The sequence below is a fragment of the Erpetoichthys calabaricus genome, chromosome 13 (assembly GCF_900747795.2).
Source record: "Erpetoichthys calabaricus chromosome 13, fErpCal1.3, whole genome shotgun sequence".
Classification (NCBI taxonomy): domain Eukaryota; kingdom Metazoa; phylum Chordata; class Cladistia; order Polypteriformes; family Polypteridae; genus Erpetoichthys; species Erpetoichthys calabaricus.
In genome coordinates, this window is record NC_041406.2 from 60521760 (window position 1) to 60543441 (window position 21682).

Consider the following 21682-nt stretch of genomic DNA (forward strand, 5'->3'; position numbering starts at 1 on the left):
TATTTTATGAAAGAAAAGTATTTTTCTTTGAACACGTGACTGTGTGGTTTGGTTGTGTCTGGTTGTTTGGGTTTCTGGTGCACCCTGTACAGGTCACAATTTAAATGTATTGAAATTGTAAGAAGTATTTTTTGCATTTTTTTTCAGGGGGATCAAGGCCCAGTAGGCCCACCAGGACCTAGAGGAATGCAGGGAATTGCCATAACTGGTCCAAAGGTATTGGCAATTAAGAGTTACTGCATGGGAGATATTTGCTTTGATAACTTTGAACTTTACATTTTTCTGGGCTCTTCTGTCACACTATATGTATGGGCTTAATTAAATAATATGGATTCTCTTGAGTACTTATCTACTTTAGTGCCCATGCTTTCTATTGTATTTCTTCATAAATATTTATTAATATCAGATACTAGTATTATGCTTGGGAAAGTATCTTATATATAAACATCTGTGTGTGTATTTGTCTGTCTGGCCCGGAATTGAGAGGTGGAGTTGGGGTAAGGGCTCTGCCTCTGAGGAAACAGAAAACTCTCTTAGGCGCTAATAACACAAGGGAGGCGAGCATGACAACAAAAGGAAACCTCAGACAAAGTCACTTAGCCACTAACATCAGCAAAACGGTATCCCTTTTACTTTTCCTTCCGCTGTTAATGCACAAGCGATGTGAGCACGTCGGTAAAACGAATCCTTATAGGAGAGAGATGCCCAGAGTAGTTCCTTTCAATTATCTGACATCTCTTTACTCTTTTTACTGACGATTTCAATAGTTTCTAGGACCCTGGGCTTTTTACAGCACGGGCTTACATAGCTATTCAGTATAAGAGTCATCATATCAAATAAAGACGAAGTGAGTCAAATGTGTTATGTTATTGGTTTGTTAGAAGGTAACACACATACAATGGTAACTAAAATAATAAAAACAGAAATTAATTTGTCTGTTAAAGGATAATGTTGCTTCATTAATTAAAAATCATCAGTGTCTCTAACCATAAGGTCCTACAATGGATAGTGCACAAAGTAGAAGAGATCACTGGGACCTTTCTACCATCCATTAAAGACATCTTTATAAAGTGTAGCATCCACAAAGCCGATAGCATTGTAAAGGACCACTCCCACCTCTCCAGCTGTCACTTAATCCCACTTGCATCTGGTAGAAGGTATTGTGGCATCTGGACCAGTTTTACCAGCTTCTACCCCATAGCTGTCCTGACATTAAACTCAGTGCTGCACCCCTGCCCTCAGATCTGCTCCTAGTAGTTTATTTATACTCAGTACATATGTTACACTTGTTACCACCATTGTTATTGATTATTAGTTGTTATTATGTATTACCATCTGCTTTAAATTACTACCATCTATTCACTTACCTCTTATTTATTTATTTATACAATACAATACAATTTATTTTTGTATAGCCCAAAATCACACAAGAAGTGCCGCAATGGGCTTTAACAGGCCCTGCCTCTTGACAGCCCCCCAGCCTTGACTCTCTAAGAAGACAAGGAAAAACTCCCAAAAAACCCTTTTAGGGGAAAAATGGAAGAAACTTAAAGAAGGGTGTCAAAAAGAAGGGGGTCAATACAATACAATACACAGAACAAAACAAATCCTCAATACAGTATATTTATTTATCTATTATAGTGTAGTATAGATCTTTACCTGTCTTGCACTTGTCCTGTGCTAATGTATATGTTTCACTGCAGTCCTTTGGAATGTTATTTAATGCCACTGTATGCTAAAATACTGCATATGGGTGGTATGACAATAAAGCCTCTTGACACATGACTTGAATTGACTTGATCAGTAGAGAATTAGTACAAAGTTTACAAAAACACCAAAAACCTGAAGGAAATGCATTAATTCAATGAACAATGATGATATAAATCTTGATGAATACCGTCTTCTAAAACTTCCACTTACTGTAATTATTTGGGAAGTGCAGCAATTAGCACAAAGTGGTACAATCACAGAGCAATTAGTTCTGCTGCCTTCCACATTCAGGGGATTTGTATCTGAATCCTAATCCAGGAAAATTAGCTTGGGCCTTTGAGAATTCTTTGTTAATTTCCTTTTTGAGATCTGTAGTCTGTTCTTCAAAGTACAGGAGAAACAGAAATGCAAAAATAAAGTTTTTTTTTCTCTTGTTTTATTATGGGGTTTATTATATGGAAATTTAGTAATAGTGGTAGTTCTAATGTTACATGCAAAGAGAGCCGTGAAATATGCAACACATAGCCATGATAAACAAGACTGCATTTAAGCCTCACTGTATGCATAAAACTCAAATCAGCTTACCTGGTCTACGCTCACGTCCCCCTGTTTCCATACCACTTGTTCAGTTATTTTCTCAGTTGCTGAAGTCTTGTGGAAAACACAATGAGGAAAGCCCTTACATGTAGGACAAAAAATGAGTAAAAATTGCTTCCTTTTCAAACTAAGCTATTGTACAAACTTATGTGATACCAGTTGTGCACCATTTAAGCATGTTCAGCATTTAGACACAATCTCTGCACTGCATGAAGTGGGTGATAATAAGGAGATGTGGCCCTGGAAGTCAAACCCACTGACCCCACTGACTTCCCGTGCCCATCATCCTTTTCTTTTCTCTTTCTCTGCTGTTTATTTTCTCTTTCCTCCCAACTTATTTTTACACAAACCAAACTCCCTTCTGCATACAGAGACTGGCTATGAGTGAACTGTACCACTCTAGATTAATGGGTGGGCTACATACTGCTCTCTTTAAACTTGCTGTAAAAGTATAACAAACCATGGCTATACATATTCAAGCCATACTATACATGGCAATGGGATGTTTAATACTGTTAATACTTTGTGTTTCCATGCTGTAGTTAGTGGGGTCACCTTAAAGCCTGAACTCAATTTATTTTTTAATAATGCTCTTCACTCCCCCATGACCCTCCTGAGGATAAAACGGGTTTAGAAAAAGGATGGAAGGATGGATAATTCTCTTCACAATTACAACCTTAAAACAGTGTACACATTAAACAATATAATCATTCAAACAGTCAATAATGATATAATAAATTGTAATAATTACACATTTTGAATTTTGAATCTTATTATATTAAATGTGATGCTCTTTACAGTTCATTTTATATTATATAATACAATACTGCTCTTATGAGTATGTCTAGGACAGCACTTGTCCGGTGGGCCGCATTGCTGCCTCCGAGTTTGACTACCAGCCAAGGCACATTTCTAATAAAAACTGAATGCTCTTTCACTATTTGCCTTGCTTTTCCTGCACAGACTCCATTTTCCTCTTGCATGCTGATTTGTCAAACTTCCATTTTTTTGTTACTCTATTAACATCCCTCATTATTGATTTTTATATTAAGAGTTTGATTTTCATCCTTAGGGAGACCAGGGCTTTCCAGGGGAGACAGGAATGACTGGTGAGACAGGCATTGGCGACCCAGGACCTAAAGTAAGTTTATTATTCAGCTACTGTATGTCATTGATGTGGAGACGTATATAAATATACAATTTCACTTCATATTGAAATTCATTAATATAATGCTGAAAATAAATTTGTCAGGTATTTATAATTGTGGTCATCTAGTGTAAGTGGTGATGTCAAGAGTGGGACCTGCATTGACCTGGGGCATTGGCCAGCTTTGGTACAAAACTGTACCCTTTCTTATGTAGTTCCTCTGTATTATAAGACCTGTCCAAGTTATCATTGATGTGGACCCCCAAGTACTTGGAACAGTGTGCCACTTCTACATTAGATCCAGATCAGGCCCTTAAGGCAGACTGCTGATTTACAATGTGTTATGTATATTTTTTTCACTGTACGAATTCCTTGATAACTTATGTTACATTATATAGTTACTGATTATTCTTTTCTCCTGGTCACAGGGTGATCAAGGTCCACCTGGGTCCCCAGGAATTCATGGAATTCCTGGGGAAGATGGAGCAGTGGGTCCGAAGGTACATTTATAATTTACTGTATACTGTTAAAAATATATTTATAACTGCACTAAAAATTTAATTAGGTTCACACATGAATGTTTAGATGGATATGTATAATATTACTTTATATTACTGTAGTATTAATTCATTGATTGCATTGTAAGTCTGTTTTACATCTCTTCCACGGCCCTGAACTGAAATGATTTAAGTATGTATGGAGTGTGAACATTAGAGGTCGCTGTTGCCCCTTTAAACCCAACAGGACACAGGCTAAAAGCACTCAGAAGTATTTTAATGCTTCTTCTTTGAATAGTGCCTGTAAGCACCACAGCCACCAATAAACAAGCAAATATTAATCACAATAATCTCAAATCTCTCCTTTACACCTCCCAGCAAGCGTTGTCCACTTCCTCCCGACTCTGGCTCACGTTCTGGGTTCCCAGCAGTCCTTTATATAGTTCTGTCCTTCCGCTCACGTGACTCATCCGCACTTCCAGATCAGATGGGAAACTTAGGCTTCTTCTTCAGCCCGGAAGTACTTCAGGGCTTCCATCCTCATGACTTAACAGTACTTCCAGGATATAAGGAAAGCACAACTTCCCCAGTCCTTCCGTAGCACCCCCTGGCATCATCTATGGCACCCAACAGGGCTGAGATAGCAAACTTCAAGTTCCAGGATGCCCTGTCGGAATCTGGGGCACTGCTATACTCCAGGGGAGCTGCCATCTAGTTTCTTCGGGGAGACAGTGTCCAAAAGTAGCTCCCCCAGCCGTCCATCACAGGGGGTTTATACATATAATGAGGTTAAAGGTGCTGCTACTGCCTCATAACTCATTGGCCAGTGGCTTGGTTTTTTGTAAACTTAATCTCTCCCCTTGTTTGTACTGATTTCCCATGATACCATAGTTTTCTGTCACAATCCAAAAACTGTTTGTGCTTGTAAAATAAACTTGATGAATGCAATGTCATCTACATGCGTACACCCTGCACTAAACTGGTGGTCCCATCCAGGGATGGCTGATGCCTTGAGTCTACTGCTGCCTGTCAATGTTTCAGGCATCATTGGCTCTGACCTGAAATAAGAAGGTTTAAACAGTGAATGGAGCTGATAATATTGTGAACTTCCTTCAAGAAATTCAGTTTCCAAGAAGCGATTTTTGTTTAGTTTAGGTTTCTTAACAATTCTAAATCTATGTCAATGAATTAATCTTCCTAGAGTTGGTTCTTCCTTCCTTTATTAAAGGTTTGTATGTTTTTATTTGGTGGCAGTTGTAGTCTGGATAAAACAGACTTATACTGGTCTTTATTATACAGTACCCTCCATAATGTTTAGGATAAAGACACATTTTACCTTGATTTCCTCCTGTACTTCACAATATAAAATTACAAATTAAACAACTCAGATGTGATGAAAGTGCACATTGCAGACTTTCATTTAAGGGTATTTGCATACATTTTGGTCACACCATGTAGAAATGACAATGCTTTTAAAATATTGGGCACTATAATGTTTGGGACAATTGGCATCACAGGTGTTTCTGTGTTTACTCAGGTGTGTTTCATTGCTTCATTAATGCAGGTATTAGATGCCTCAGCTTTCTTCTACTCTTTGGAGTGTGTAGTTGCCATTGTTCAACACGAGTACAAGAGCTGTGCCAATGAAAGTCAATAAAGCCATAGTAAGGCTGAAAAGCAAGAATAAAACTATTAGAGACATCGCTAAAACCTTAGAATTACCAAAATCAAACGGAATATCATTAAGAAGAAAGAATGCACTGGTGAGCTCAGTAATTGCAAAAGGATTGGTAGGCAAAGGAAGACCTCCAGTGCTGATGACAGAAGAATCCTCACTATGGTAAAGAAAAAGCCACAAAAGTCTGTCCAACCAGTCAGAATCAGTCTTCAGGAGGCAGATGTGTATGTGTCAGAGACGACTATCCACCGAAAATGTCATAAACAGAAATACAGAGGCCATACTGCAAGATGTGAATACTAGCTAGCCACAAAAACAGGATGACCAGAAAAAACAGTTTGTGAAAAATTTACTTAAAAGAGCCTGCAGAATTCTGGAAAAAGGTCTAGTGGACAAAGATGAGCCTGTATCAGAGTGATGGTAAGAGCAAAGTGTGAAGAAACTGTCCATGATACAAAGCATATCACCTCATTTGTTAAACATGGTGGTGCGGGTGTTAATGCTTGGGCATGTATGGCTGCCACAGGTAGTGACACATTTATCTTCATTGATGATTTAACTGCTGATGGCAGTTCAATGAATTCTGAGGTGTAGAGAAACATCTTATCTGCTCAAGTGCCAGTTAATGCCTCCAAACACATTGGACGGCTCTTCATCCTACAACAAGATAATGATCTCAAACATACTGCTAAGGCAACGCAAGAGTTTTTCAAAGCTAAAAAATGGAAAATTCTTAAATGGCCAAGATAGTCACCCGATTCAAATCCAATTGAGTGTACTGAAGAGAAATCTTAAGGGGGCAAGCCCCCAAAACAAGCAGGGTCTGAAGATGGCTGCATCTAGAGGTTTGGCAAAGCGCATTATCAGAGAAGATCTTCAGCACCCAGTGATGTCTTTGAATTGCAGACTTCAAGCAGGCTTTGCATGCAAGGGACACACAACTAAGGACTAAATATGACTGCTTTAATATGGCAGCCATTGCTATGTCACGAACATTATGGTGCCCTGAAATGGGGGGACCATGTAGAAAAAGTGATTGTATTTCTACCTGGTGTGACCAACATGTATATCCACTAAGTCTGCACATCTGAATTGTTTAATTTGTAATTTTAAACTGTGGAGCACAGGGGTAAAGCAAGAAAAAATGTACCTTTGTCCCAAATATTACGGAGGGCACTGTATATCCTCCTAATTCAGCTTGTGATAAGCATTACTGTGCAACATTAATTAATTTTACAAAACCAGTTCAGGGTCATGAATTGGAGCCTATCTAAGCAGCATTGGCCACTGGGTACCAGTAATTCACTCACCCAAGATCAGTTTAAAAACTGCTGTCAGTCAGCCTGGCATGTGGGAGGAAATCAAAGTACGCAGAGAAAACCCACATGGACACGGGGGGGAGAATGTAACAATGAGATTTGTTTTTTTAAACCCAGGTTCTGGTGCTGTGATGACTCAGCAATAACTATTATTATTTTAAAACAATGCTAAACCATACAACAATGTAAATCCAGCAACTCATCTCCTCATTCCTGCCTTACAAATAAGAAAATCAGTTGATAGTTGAAGAAAAAAATGTTCAGTAAGTTGTAAAATTACATAGATTTTGAAAAAGAACAGCTGTGTCCCAGAATTCATTTTTGCAGGATGTTTTTTCCTACCAAATCTTGTAATATTATCTCAGTTTCACAAGAGGGCACTGTTGATTACAACGTCTGCAAGTCTCCTTGTTCAGAGCAGGGGCTTTTATATCTGATGCTATGGCCTTCCACAGACAAGTTTTTTTGTTCTTTGTTTTTTTTTATTTCAAACAAATATTCAACCTTTGATTAAACATTATGTTTAAAAGTTCATATTAAACACATGCTCACACCTGAAAGCTTCTAAAAGCACATTTTACACTAAAGCATTTTGATCAGCATAGCAGCATGACATACAGCATGGCTCTCGGTTCGGTTCTGCTCTTTCTATCATGTGTGTGGCTGTTTCATATTCCACCAGAATATGTTAGTTTTTCCAGAGTACTCTGATTTCTTGCAATTGTCAAAAGGCAAGCTATCAGACTGACTGAGTATATATTTCAATTGTTTTTGTGTTTATCACACTACAGTTATACGTCTAAAAACGACTGCCATTTTATCTTACATAGTTTTTGAAGCCGATTGGATTGGCTGTGATTGCTGGAGGTACTGCTTAGGATAAGCTGGAGCAAAACGGGGCATTTAGTCGAAAAAAGTCATTTTTGATGCAGCAATATGAAAATAAAATGTACAGAACCATGTAGCTAGCAGACAAATACTATGTAGCACCACAAGAACTTCTGATTCACATCGTGAAATTGCTGTAGAAACACCACAATTGCACTCATTTATCAGTGCAAGGCTGACCTATATTGTTCTTATGAAAACATTTCTTCCGCAACAGTTCTGTGTTTGGAGTCTTTTAATTGGTAAGGCAACTAAGTGAAGAATATGAACTGCATTTCAAACCCAGTCTCAGTCATTGGAATGGTTTATAATTCTCCCCGCCAATACATTAGCCTAGTAAAGAGCTTTGGCAGGTGACAAAACATAATGCATTTCCTGACTGTCAATACTGTATGTTCTACATTACGAATGGAAAAAAAAGTAACTAAATACAATAGAAACGTTCCAGTTTAAGATTTTTCTTTTCCTGGCATTGAATTACATTAGATGTAAATATATACACTGTGTTTTGTGTGCTTAACCAGGGGGAAGCAGGTTTACCAGGAATCCGAGGCCCAGATGGAGCACCCGGAAAAGGAATACCTGGAGAAAAGGTAAAAGAGCCTTAAATTTACTAGAAGGGGTCTTCTGACCATATAGATGAGGCCTACTGGAACACCAGGGGAACCAGCTGTTAGTGTTTTCTTCTGGTTTTGACTGCACCTCAAGTGACACTCTACATCAACCTCAACAGCCACACTTTGGGTCAGTGTAGTATTTCTGGAGGCCTGATAAAGGTTTTATAAAAGAGGTATCTTTACTAAAGAGATGGAAAGTAATGATAACAACACGTAAAGAAACATCATGATTAAGATTTGATTTTAAGAAGAGGTCTGTACTAAAAGAAATGTTAACCAGTACCTTGTTGTAAGTCATTCGCACATGAACAACAGGGCCTGGGCCATTTCTTAACATGATAGCCATTGAGATGAAATGAGGGCTTCTCTTTATTATCAGGGTAACCTCTACCACATTTAAAAGTCACCCCTTCACCATAAAAACACTGAACAGGATTTTGCATATTAAAACATCATAGCTGCTTCTGTTTGAATATGAAAAAGGATAATCCACAATATAAATATATCTCACAAGCACTCTTCTATGCAGATCTGTGTCACAGTCCTTAGTCCATGTTCCTTAGAGCCAGTGGCATACTCCGTATATGAGAGAGTTTTAAAACAATCCCAGCTCATCTCAAAAAGGTCATCCAGAGCATTTCACTATCCTTTTAATCCTGGTGTTAAGGGTTTCCCCTTTACTTTACCTTCCATAACTTGGGAAGAGATGACATTAGATCTTCAGATGACAGGTAGAACTTTCTATGGAGATATTTCTGCCTAAGTCAACAGGTCAATTATTACCATTTAGACCATAACTTCAAATCTCTGTGTCTTTTCCCATTTATTTTGTTAATGAAGTGACCATCTGTCCTTACTGATCCCATTACATATCCAGTTGTACCATTTATTGAGTCAGACTGGCAGTAGTTTCACTCATTTCTGATTTCTTCACAGGGTGACAGAGGTGAAAGAGGGATTAGAGGATTACCTGGTGCACAAGGATCAATGGGACTTACCGGTGCTAAGGTATTTTTTAGACCTGGAAAATGTTGTCTTTGCACTCTGGCTGTCCTTGTAAGACTGTGTGTCTTTTTAGTAATGGATCATCACTTGATGAGCACAGACACCAAAACCTGCAGAAACTAGGAGAGCCCTTTGTTCTGAATTTGATTATACTTTTAAATACACTGCAGATATTGTTGGTTTCCATTTATGTTAATCAGTTTTTACTTCATTTTCTGTTTTAACAAATATACAGTGCATCCGGAAAGTATTCACAGCGCATCACTTTTTCCACATTTTGTTATGCTACAGCCTTATTCCAAAATGGATTAAATTCATTTTTTTCCTCAGAATTCTACACACAACACCCCATAATGACAACATGAAAAAAGTTTACTTGAGATTTTTGCAAATTTATTAAAAATAAAAAAATTGAGAAAGCACATGTACATAAGTATTCACAGCCTTTGCCATGAAGCTCAGAATTGAGCTCAGGTGCATCCTGTTTCCCCTGATCATCCTTGAGATGTTTCTGCAGCTTCATTGGAGTCCACCTGTGGTAAATTCAGTTGATTGGACAGGATTTGGAAAGGCACACACCTGTCTATATAAGGTCCCACAGTTGACAGTTCATGTCAGAGCACAAACCAAGCATGAAGTCAAAGGAATTGTCTGTAGACCTCTGAGACAGGATTGTCTCGAGGCACAAATCTGGGGAAGGTTACAGAAAAATTTCTACTGCTTTGAAGGTCCCAATGAGCACAGTGGCCTCCATCATCCGTAAGTGGAAGAAGTTTGAAACCACCAGGACTCTTCCTAGAGCTGGCCGGCCATCTAAACTGAGTGATTGGGGGAGAAGGGTCTTAGTCAGGGAGGTGACCAAGAACCCAATGGTCACTTTGTTAGAGCTCCAGAGGTCCTCTGTGGAGAGAGGAGAACCTTCCAGAAGGACAACCATCTCTGCAGCAATCCACCAATCAGGCCTGTATGGTAGAGTGGCCAGATGAAAGCCACTCCTTAGTAAAAGGCACATGGCAGCCCGCCTGGAGTTTACCAAAAGGCACCTGAAGGACTCTCAGACCATGAGAAAGAAAATTCTCTGGTCTGATGAGACAAAGATTGAACTCTTTGGTGTGAATGCCAGGCATCACGTTTGGAGGAAACCAGGCACCGCTCATCACCAGGCCAATACCATCCCTACAGTGAAGCATGGTGGTGGCAGCATCATGTTGTGGGGATGTTTTTCAGTGGCAGGGACTGGGAGACTAGTCAGGATAAAGGGAAAGGACTGCAGCAATGTACAGAGACAACCTGGATGAAAACCTGCTCCAGAGCGCTCTTGACCTCAGATTGGGGCGACGGTTCATCTTTCAGCAGGACAACGACCCTAAGCACACAGACAAAATATCAAAAGAGTGGCTTCAGGACAACTCTGTGAATGTCCTTGAGTGGCCCAGCCAGAGCCCAGACTTGAATCCGATTGAACATCTCTGAAGAGATCTTAAAATGGCTGTGCACTGATGCTTCCCATCCAACCTGATGGAGCTTGAGAGGTGCTGCAAAGAGGAATGGGCGAAACTGGCCAAAGATAGGTGTGCTAAGCTTGTGGCATCATATTCAAAAAGACTTGAGTCTGTAATTGCTGCCAAAGGTGCATCGACAAAGTATTGAGCAAAGGCTGTGAATACTTATGTACATGTGATTTCTCAGTTTTTTTTATTTTTAATAAATTTGCAAAAACCTCAAGTAAACTTTTTTCACGTTGTGATTATGGGGTGTTGTGTATAGAATTCTGAGGAAAAAAATGAATACTGTGAATACTTTCCGGATGCACTGTATGTTATATATACAGTATATATGTATATTATTGTGTATTTAGTAATTAGCATAATTTATACAGTACTTGCATTTTACCTGAAAATGTGTCACAGTGTTCTGCTCCTGTACTCAGTAAAGAGCGCTATACAAAGATCAGTTGTATTATATTGTATTTTCTCAGCCATGTTGTATTATCAACAATTGAGAATGGAGTCATCCTCAAGGTTTAGACAAGCATTGATTTATACTTATAAAATGACTAGAGATTGTGATATTTGCCCGGACACCACCAGTTGGAAACCACATCTTTATAAAACTCACACATTTATTGCACACCAATAAATACAGGTGTGCAGGTACAGGTACAGCAGTAATCACCACAATATGGGCTTCTTTCTCTCAGTCCTTGGCCGCCTTTCTTCTCCTCCCGGGAGCTTTGTCCTACTTCTGCTCCCAACTCAAGCTCTCCAACTGTAGGAAGGCGGCCCCTTTTATTCCCGCCCAGATGTGCTCCAGGAGGCTTATGACGTCCTTCCGGCAGCACTTCCGCCACACCAGGAAGCACACCTTTGCACTGGAAGCACTCTGGGCATCCCTGGCAGGTTCCTCCGCCATCTTGCCGAGTGTGGTGGAAGTAACTATTTCCAGGTTCCATAAGGCTTAAGGGGCCCCCTGGCGGGGGCCACAGGTCCCAGTGAGTTAAAACCTTTTTCCTCTTTTCCCGTGGTCCTCTCCTGCTCCTGCTCCTGCCCCCTCGTGGCCTGGAAGATATACGTGCCACCTTCCGGTCCTTCCAGGCATCCCGGCCGGGTAAGGACCCCAGCAATCTGTGACAAGATGTAAGAACCAAGTATCTGATTCAGAATTTCACAATTAGTGGAAATACAGTGAAAACCTTCATAAAAGACACTGATTTAGAGTCCAAAGACTCTCCCTATTTATTAATCCACTGGCTTTGCCTGAGACATGGACCACCTGCATCAAGCTAGAGGTTTACCACCAGTGAGTGCCAATAAAGCATTTCAGAATCAAAACAGTAAGGAATTTGAGTTATCCTTCAATAGAAGGAAATGTTCAGTATTCTGTATACTGTAAGAGTTTTGCAATTCAGGTCCTGAATGTCTGAGTTTTAGTAGTGTTTCATAGCCCTCGGGGTTTCTAATTCAAAACTGAAATGTAAATGTTGCTTCAGCACTTCTTTTGTGAATTAAAATCAACTGCACTGAAGGGTTCTGCTTTTCTTAGAGATTTAGTATGTCTGAGCAGATTTGTCATTTATTTTCCATTAACTGTAATGTACAGTGTATACAAAGTATGTCAAAAAGCACCCAAGCTGTTTATAAAATGAATACCAAGTTTACCTGAACATCATTTTTGACACACTGTAGCCTTTACATTGTGTAACACTGGACAAGCTTTTGTACGCTTTCAGGAAAAAAAAGATTTTTACTAAGCGATGAGCGAGACATGCAGAGCTTTCTTCATTGCCTGGCCAGTCATGATTGAGAACCTCTTAAAGCATCTTTGAGTGGACCAAAAACAGTATGTAGTAGTCACAAACGTCTGGGCTGTTCTTCAGATGCTCTAAAAGCTCAAACTTCAGCTTCAGCAGTCTGGACTTTATGTGTGGGAGGGCACTGTCATGCCACAACCCCACACATCCTGACAGTCCGGCTTGCCATTTGCTGTGAGTGGCTGACTTCGGTTTGTCTCACAATATCTGACAGTAATGAACACTGTTTAGTGTTGAGCTCCTCTTGACATCATATACAGTATCGATCTGTCAGCCCCCAAACCTGCAAGTTTCACTTTTTCTGTCATTGATGATGTCCTAAAATTCCTCTTGATGTGCAATGTGGATTGGGCTTTGATATTTGTTAGCTCCAGTAACAATGGGTCTCAAGGAGGCATCACCTTCATCGTGTCAGCAATTTAAAAGGTTTCCAGACGATGTTATTTGTGTTCTTCATTTAACTGTTTTGAAACCAGTTGTGCAAAAAACTGAAATCCAAAGCCATGTTGGATGATTTTGTAAGCGGAGCCATGGCTGATTTGAAGATGGACCATTTGCTTATCAACTGTCCCAAACTGTTTTGCCAGAGCCATGTCACAAACATGCTTACGTTTGCCATCAGTAGTAGATGTGGGCAGACAACCTAATCATTCTTCATCTGTGACATTCATGCAGCCATTCTTGAACTTTTCAATCTATTGATAAACAAATGTTTGAGTCAAACTGTTTCCATACTATGCTGAACATTGATGATTATGGTCTACACTCCTGATATACTTTTAGTGCACAAAAAAAACACCAGCATGCTGCTCTTTTTGTCACAGGCGAAAAGTGAAGAGGCCATACTAACAGCCATATAATACACAACCAGATCGGCTTGAATGTGTTTCATGTCAGAAAAAGAGCACCCACATATGCACTATTGCTACATCTAACAGTATACAAAAGTTTAAACATAACATTTTGACATATGTACCCTCATATCTGACCTTCTATTCTTTCTATAACTGTATTAGAAACTGGACACCTGTGAAGAGCACACAGGCCATTGTCCTCTTGGTTTTCTCAGTACACTGGCAGGCTTCAGTCCCCAATGCGGCCAGACCTTTCACTTTCTATTTAATTTTTTACTGTCTTTGACTCTGTGTCTTCTAATCCAATGTATTATCCTTGTTTTTTTTTTCTCAGTAGTTACGCTTTAGGAGTAGCTGAAGTAATGACTCTCCTAGAACAATATGCCTAATAGAGCATTCTGTCTCTATTTTTTATTTCCGATCCTCTTCAGAATTTCTTCATGTGTTCAATGTTCCATCAAGACAGCTTTCTTCCATTTGATGTCATAACCATAGGTATCAATAGCAGAAAGTTCTAGAGAGGCAAATCAAACCCATTGACAGCCATTTAGGACAGCCATTTCTCTGTAGAATCAATTTAAATAAAGTCATATTCATATTACAAATAAAACTGTTCTTTTTAATAGTGAAAATGGCTCAGACGATACAACTTCAGTTGTTTTATATGTGCAAAAGAGCAGAAAAATTGAAAAAATAATACATTTATTTACAGCCTCTTCAAAAGTCCTTTTGTACGTACACTTTGAAAAATATAATCCATTCTTCTTATTTACTATTCTCGTGAACCTGACACAGTTTTTAATAACTGCATTTGCACTTTAAAATGCTAACCATAAGCATTAATTTATGTGCAATGTTTATCATTGAAAATTATTTCCATGAGAAGTGCATTTGTCATCTTAGATGAAAAATATAAATCTAACTTGTAAATTTCCCCATTTTGAATTCAGTCACCTTGAGGACAAACATGATGCTTCATCAAATTTCTCAGTTCATCATTATAGCAGTTCAGATGTAAAGAGCCAGGCATAGATCTGATGTTACTCCGTCAGAGGACAAACACACAAAGCCACATATTTACTCAGGCTGGCATCACTGGAGCTGCAGGGCACTTCATTGCATGTGGCAGGGAGTTAAATGTTAAATATTATATTATAAATCTAGCATTAGTCTTACTGTGATCTAGCAAAGTAAGAATTAAGAAAATAATAGAGACCATTTTGTTGGTATTTAGATCAATGTTTTGCTTTTTGTATCCTGATGGGTGAGGGCAAGGTGGGTGGCTATGGATCTTGCATCCTATATAAAACTATTAGAGCAGTAGGCAAAATGATGGGTCATTAGAGTAGAAGTTGCTGGCTTTGATATGTGAAATAACTCTTATCTTGAAACACTTCATAATAACTGGTGCGAATGCAACAGGGTGATTGTCATTTAAGAATGTTATAAGAAATTTCTTGGTTCCAGTGCAATGATGATGCTTCACGGTCACAGGAGCAGCTGAACCCAATCTGTAATAAACAATGACGTGTATCTTTTGCCACTTGCTCGCTGGGTCATGGTCTGGGATGAAGCTGTCTTCTAATTTTTTTAGTGTGCATTTTATCTATATATATAAAATCCCTATGTGCGTCCAGGTGTCCGTGTGTGGGTGTCTTCTGATGAAGTGCGCATGCGTGGGGCTTCTGGTGAAGTGTGCATGCACGGGGCACGGTGCGACGCGTGATATAACTGTCAGAGAAAGTTAGAGGCGTTTTACGGAAATACAAACCAGTATTACTGCTAGAGGAAATTAAAGGTACACAATACAGTGACGCATATTACAGCCACATACAAGCCAGTATTACTGTCAGAGGAGATTAAAGGCATATTACCGACGCGCACGCCTGTATTACCGCCAGAGAAAATTAAAGGTATATTACGGACGTACAAGCCAGCGGACATACAAGACGGTATCCTTCAATAAGGGCGGGCAGAAAAAGGCGAGCCTCAAAAGGGCGATCTCAATTGGGCGCAGCGAATAAAGGCGCGCGTAAATAAAGATCTGCACCTTTGTTGCTCTTCACATATTCCAGAGCCATTTGAACTAAATTATCTACGAACGCCTTTATTCGCCGCGCTCAATTGAGGTCGCCCTTTTGAAGCTCGCCTTTTTGTGCGCGCCCTTATTAAATAGAGCCGTACAAGACAGTATTACTGTCACAGAAAATTAAAGACACACAATACACGGCGGCAGCCCACGAAGAACGGTCAGCTCAGCAAGTAAACATCAACAAAAGAAAGGCTGAAAGAAAGAAAAATACGACCAACAAAAAGAATGAGGTCAAAGTCCCTTGCCATTTAATATAGACTGTTCCTACTAATGTTTATGCACTACTGTTCTAGCGCCCGTTATTGTAACGGGCTAAATGACTAGTATATTTATAAAACTGAAGTTGAAAATTACACACCTACTGAGTTCCAGGCTTGGAAGAAATCTGGAGAACAGTGGCAACTAGGGTATATATATCTCAACTAGGACATAATACCATTATGTTGCAAAGAACGGGTGCTAAATATGTACATTTCTAAATCTTTGGAGCTCTGTAATTTTAAACATGTCAGTTTAGCTTTTCTCATGTGGGATAAGTTCTCCTAATCTTGCTTGACTAATCTTCCACAATTAAAAGACCTAAACATGTTCCTAATGATGCATACCTTGCAGTGCATTTTTATTCCATAGGAGTCCATCCATCCATCCATTGTCTCCCGCTTATCCGAGGTCGGGTCGCGGGGGCAGCAGCTTGAGCAGAGATGCCCAGACTTCCCTCTCCCCGGCTACTTCTTCTAGCTCTTCCGGGAGAATCCCAAGGCATTCCCAGGCCAGTCGAGAGACATAGTCCCTCCAGCGTGTCCTGGGTCTTCCCCGGGGCCTCCTCCCGGTTAGACGTGCCCGGAACACCTCACCAGGGAGGCGTCCAGGAGGCATCCTGATCAGATGCCCGAGCCACCTCATCTGACTCCTCTCGATGCGGAGGAGTACCTGAAGAAAATATATTTTGTTCATGGAATGAAAGTTCACATCACCCATATAAAATTAAATTTAATTTGTGGTTTACAATTTGCAGTCACCTATATGCCTTAATTACTGCTTTATCTTAAAATTTCTCTTACTCACACATTGCTTTAATTATTGCTTGCAAATATAATTGTGTGAAGATAATTTCTTTAAATCCTACTTGAACATTTCTGCCTGACCACTGCAATGCAAAATATTTGTTCTTTGTCTGCTCCCAAGAGCCGAAGTGCACTGCTGCTTTCATTTGCCATTGTCTCTTTTCAATACAGTGTAAAAAATCTGATGGCATTCCTGGCTGAGGTCTTTATGTCTTTGCTCACTTTAAAGCTTTCTCACACCGAGTGATGCATATTTTAAATACAGCAAAACTGACAGCTAACCTGAAGTGCTGATATTGATAAATGTTGTTTTTTATACTGAATAACTGTTTTAAATAATTCATTGGGTTGAACGGCTCTGCTATTGTTTGACGGGTGATTGAATCTGTAAAGAGTGTTTCAAATTTGGTAGAAAACCATTTTGGCTGAAACAGGTTAAATGGCTAAAGCAGAGAGAAAAGAGCAGAGAGGACTTATAGAAAAAGACAAATGGAGATGGAGAGAAACTTTGTAGGTTTTAATCAAGCATGGCTTAATTGATTGGGTGTGTTTTGTCATTGCCCTTGAATTTCCAACATAAAAATTTAAAAATATAAAATAAAAATTTTCATCCCTCAACAATAATGAATTGTAATATTCTGTATTTATAACAATAAGTGTAATTCTATGTGAAATGAAAGTGTAACCTTGATGATAACAAGTTATTATATATTGTTTTCATTCAAGGGTGAGCCTGGAAGAGCTGGACCACTTGGTGTGCCTGGACCAGCAGGACGAGGAATTCAAGGAGCAAAGGCATGTAAAATTGCATTTATTATGTCCGATTTTATGTACCTAACATGGGATCATTCTCTAACAAAAGTAACAATCCCAAAAAATATACGTATATATATGCTGTGGTCGTCTGAGGGAATAACAGGCTCAAAAGAAAATAAATTTCTGGGGCGCCAACCTGGCCATCCCTGTTTACTTCTAAGTCCAAACAAAAACAAATTCTCAATGCCATAAAAGGAAACAAAACTATCACAATGGAAATAAATTGGCTGGAACTAATCAGGCTTTCTTGTCTGCCTTCTAAAAGTCACAGAGCTCCTTACCCCTGGGTAGAAGTGACTCCTCCTTCTGGGCAGTTGAGTACTTATGCCCACTGACTGGAAGCTGCAGAGTAATTTGCCCTTACTGTACAGTTTTTCTGTATCGTGGAGGAAACGAAAGACAAGATAGTTAGAGGGTGCACCCCCTCTCGGCCCAGGGTGGTATCACATACCTGGGAAAAACTTAGAGGGTGATCCTCTGATGCACATGCATGACAATGCAAACCTTTACTAGCAGTTTGTTTCCACGAAAGACTTCCATAAATATCAGACCACCTTTGTCTTGTTTTATACATTGAACATACACTCCACTAAAGATAAAATGACAGAAGAATGAGAGGCAGATGTTTCTCAAATGAGTTCTTCATGTTACTACAAAATCAACTTTGGGATTTTGGTGTACATCGAAAGGCAGTAGCTGCTCCTTAATTTTATCTACCTTTTAGATGAAATTCTGTTTGTTTATTTATGTTTTTTCATTTACCATTTTTCAAGTTTGCATTATCTCTTAATTTAGCCTCCTTATTTTTATCATGTAGCTTGTGTTTTTTACCTTTCTTTTTCCTCGCACAATTTGTATTTCCTGGAAATCATTTGTATTTGTATTTCCAGAAATTAAAATCAAGAGAAAGTTGCACTTTAACAAAACACCATTTTATATTACATTAAATCATAACATTTTATTCTTTAATTTTACCTCACAAGTTTTATGTATATCAATATGAGTAAAATGATACAGAATATTAAAATTCAAGTTCAAATTTACTGTATATACAATAAAATGAAATTTTCACATGTATGACTTCCTCCGTCAACTGAAAGTGTCAGCAATGCAATACCAACAACAGGCCAAAAAAAAAAGACAATGAATGCAACGTCATACATTAAATAAAATATCTGATTATAGATACAAGAAACATTCACGTAGTAGTGTGGTCTGAAGGGGGTGCTCCTGCTCCCCAAACCTGACACAAACAGACACAGGCACGAGTCCAGAGCAAACACACGCTTTTATTTCACTGTGGGAAACTCTTCTCAATATTTTCCCACACAAGCAATGCACAGTATATAATCACAAAGCACTACACAAGTCTTCAATACTTTGTCTTTCTTTGTTTCTTACTCTCTCTCTGCATCCTTCTTCCTCTAGCAAGCTTCTTCTTTTCCCTTGCAACTCTGGATTTTGGAGCTGTGGCAGCAGGCTTCTTTTAAGTGACACCCGGGAGTACTTCCGGTGGCCTGTTAACATGGTCTGGAACAACAACAACAACATTTATTTATATAGCACATTTTCATACAAAAAGTAGCTCAAAGTGCTTTACATAATGAAGAAAAGAAGAATAAAAGACAAATAAGAAATTAAAATAAGACAACATTAGTTAACATAGAAAGGAGTAAGGTCCGATGGCCAGGGTGGACAGAAAAAACAAAAAAAAAACTCCAGAAGGCTGGAGAAAAAAATAAAATCTGTAGGGGTTCCAGGCCACGAGACCGCCCAGTCCCCTTTGGGCATTCTACCTAACATAAATGAAATAGTCCTCTTTGTAGTTAGGGTTCTCACGGAGTCACTTGATGCTGATGGTTATACAGACTTCTGGCTTTTAATCCATCCATCATTGTTGGAACATCATGGTGCTTTGGGTAGATGGTGGTGGCACAAGCCACCACCAATAGGACACCGGAAAAGAAAACAGAAGAGAGAGTAGGGGTTAGTACAAATTTTGAATGAATAGTTATTATAATGAATTGGATATACAGAGTGTCAGGATTAAATTACAGTGAAGTTATGAGAAGGCCATGTTAAAGTAATGTGTTTTCAGTAGTTTTTTAAAGTGCTCCACTGTATTAGCCTGGCGAATTCCTACTGGCAGGCTATTCCAGATTTTAGGTGCATAACAGCAGAAGGCCGCCTCACCACTTCTTTTAAGTTTTGCTCTTGGAATTCTAAGGAGACACTCAGTTGAGGATCTGAGGTTGCGATTTGGAATATAAGGTGTCAGACATTCCGATATATAAGACGGGGCGAGATTATTTAAAGCTTTATAAACCATAAGCAGAATTTTAAAGTCAATTCTGAATGACACAGGTAACCAGTGTAGTGACATCAAAACTGGAGAAATGTGTTCGGATTTTCTTTTCCTGGTAAAGATTCTAGCAGCTGCATTCTGCACTAACTGCAAACGATTGATGTCTTTTTTGGGTAGTCCTGAGAGGAGTGCATTACAGTAATCTAGCCGACTAAAGACAAACGCATGAACTAATTTCTCTGCATCTTTCGATGATATAAGAGGTCTAACTTTTGCTATGTTCCTTAGGTGAAAAAATGCTGTCCTAGTGATTTTATTAATATGCGATTTAAAATTCAGATTACAATCAACGGTTACCCCTAAGCTTTTTACCTCCGATTTGACTTTTAATCCTAATGCATCCAGTTTATTTCTAATAGCCTCATTGTATCCATTATTGCCAATCACTAAGATTTCGGTTTTTTCTTTATTTAATTTGAGAAAGTTACTATTCATCCATTCTGAGATACAGGTTAGACATTGTGTTAGCGAATCAAGAGATTTGGGGTCATCAGGTGCTATTGATAAATACAGCTGTGTGTCATCAGCATAGCTGTGGTAGCTCACGTTATGTCCCGAGATAATCTGACCTAATGGAAGCATGTAGATTGAGAAGAGCAGCGGACCCAGGATAGAGCCTTGTGGAACACCATATAGAATATCATGTGTCTTTGAGTTATAATTACCACAACTAACAAAGAATTTTCTCCCTGCCAGGTAGGATTCAAACCAGTTTAAGACACTGCCAGAGAGGCCCACCCATTGACTAAGGCGATTCTTAAGAATATTATGATCAATAGTGTCAAATGCGGCACTCAAATCTAAGAGGATGAGAACAGATAAATGGCCTCTGTCTGCATTTACCCGCAAGTCATTTACTACTTTAACGAGTGCAGTTTCTGTGCTGTGATTTGTTCTAAAACCTGACTGAAATTTATCAAGAATAGCATGTTTATTGAGGTGCTCATTTAACTGCATAATGACTGCCTTCTCTAGAATTTTACTTAAGAAAGGCAGGTTAGAGATGGGTCTATAATTTTCAAGAGAAGAGGGGTCGAGATTATTTTTCTTAAGTAGGGGTTTAACTACCGCAGTCTTAAGACAGTCTGGGAAGACCCCCGTATCTAATGACGAATTTACTATGTCAAGAACATTATCAATAAGCACACCCGATACTTCTTTGAAAAAATTTGTTGGTATTGGGTCAAGGGCACAGGTGGATGGTTTCATTTGAGAAATTATTTTATGTAAATCAGGTAAATCTATCCTAGTGAAAGACTCTAATTTATTTATTATGGAGTACTGGGGTTTCGGGGGATCCTTAGTGTTGGGGAGATATACTATGTTATTTCTAATATCATTAATTTTTTGATTGAAAAATACAGCGATAGCCTCACAGGTTTTACTGGAAGTACTTAGGAGGCATTCCTTTGAGTTACCTGGGTTTAACAGATGATCAATTGTCGAAAATAACACTCTGGGATTACTAGCATTGTTATTTATAATCTTAGAGAAATAGCAGCGCCTCTCAAGACGGACTGTGTTATTGTATTCTGTTATTTTAACTTTTAATATCTCATAGTCAATAGTTAGTTTAGTCTTCCTCCATTTACGCTCAGCTCTACGGCATGTTCTCTTTAAATCAGACACTCTTTGGGTCTTCCAAGGTATAACAATGCTAGAAGATTTTTTAACTGTCTTTTCAGGTGCAACTATGTCAACAGCAGCCCTCACTTTAGTATTA

At 39.0% G+C, this 21682-nt stretch overlaps 1 protein-coding gene across 1 annotated transcript in view; it reads left to right on the forward strand.

Moving 5' to 3' along the window:
* Positions 1–21682, forward strand: part of LOC114663754 (collagen alpha-1(XXVIII) chain-like) — a 179102-nt gene that overhangs the window by 119316 nt on the left and 38104 nt on the right. Inside the window, exons 17-22 of the mRNA XM_028817679.2 lie at positions 148–216; positions 3380–3448; positions 3883–3954; positions 8361–8429; positions 9390–9461; positions 17505–17573. Coding sequence (XP_028673512.2) covers positions 148–216; positions 3380–3448; positions 3883–3954; positions 8361–8429; positions 9390–9461; positions 17505–17573 — 420 coding nt within the window. The remainder of the gene's footprint in view (positions 1–147; positions 217–3379; positions 3449–3882; positions 3955–8360; positions 8430–9389; positions 9462–17504; positions 17574–21682) is intronic.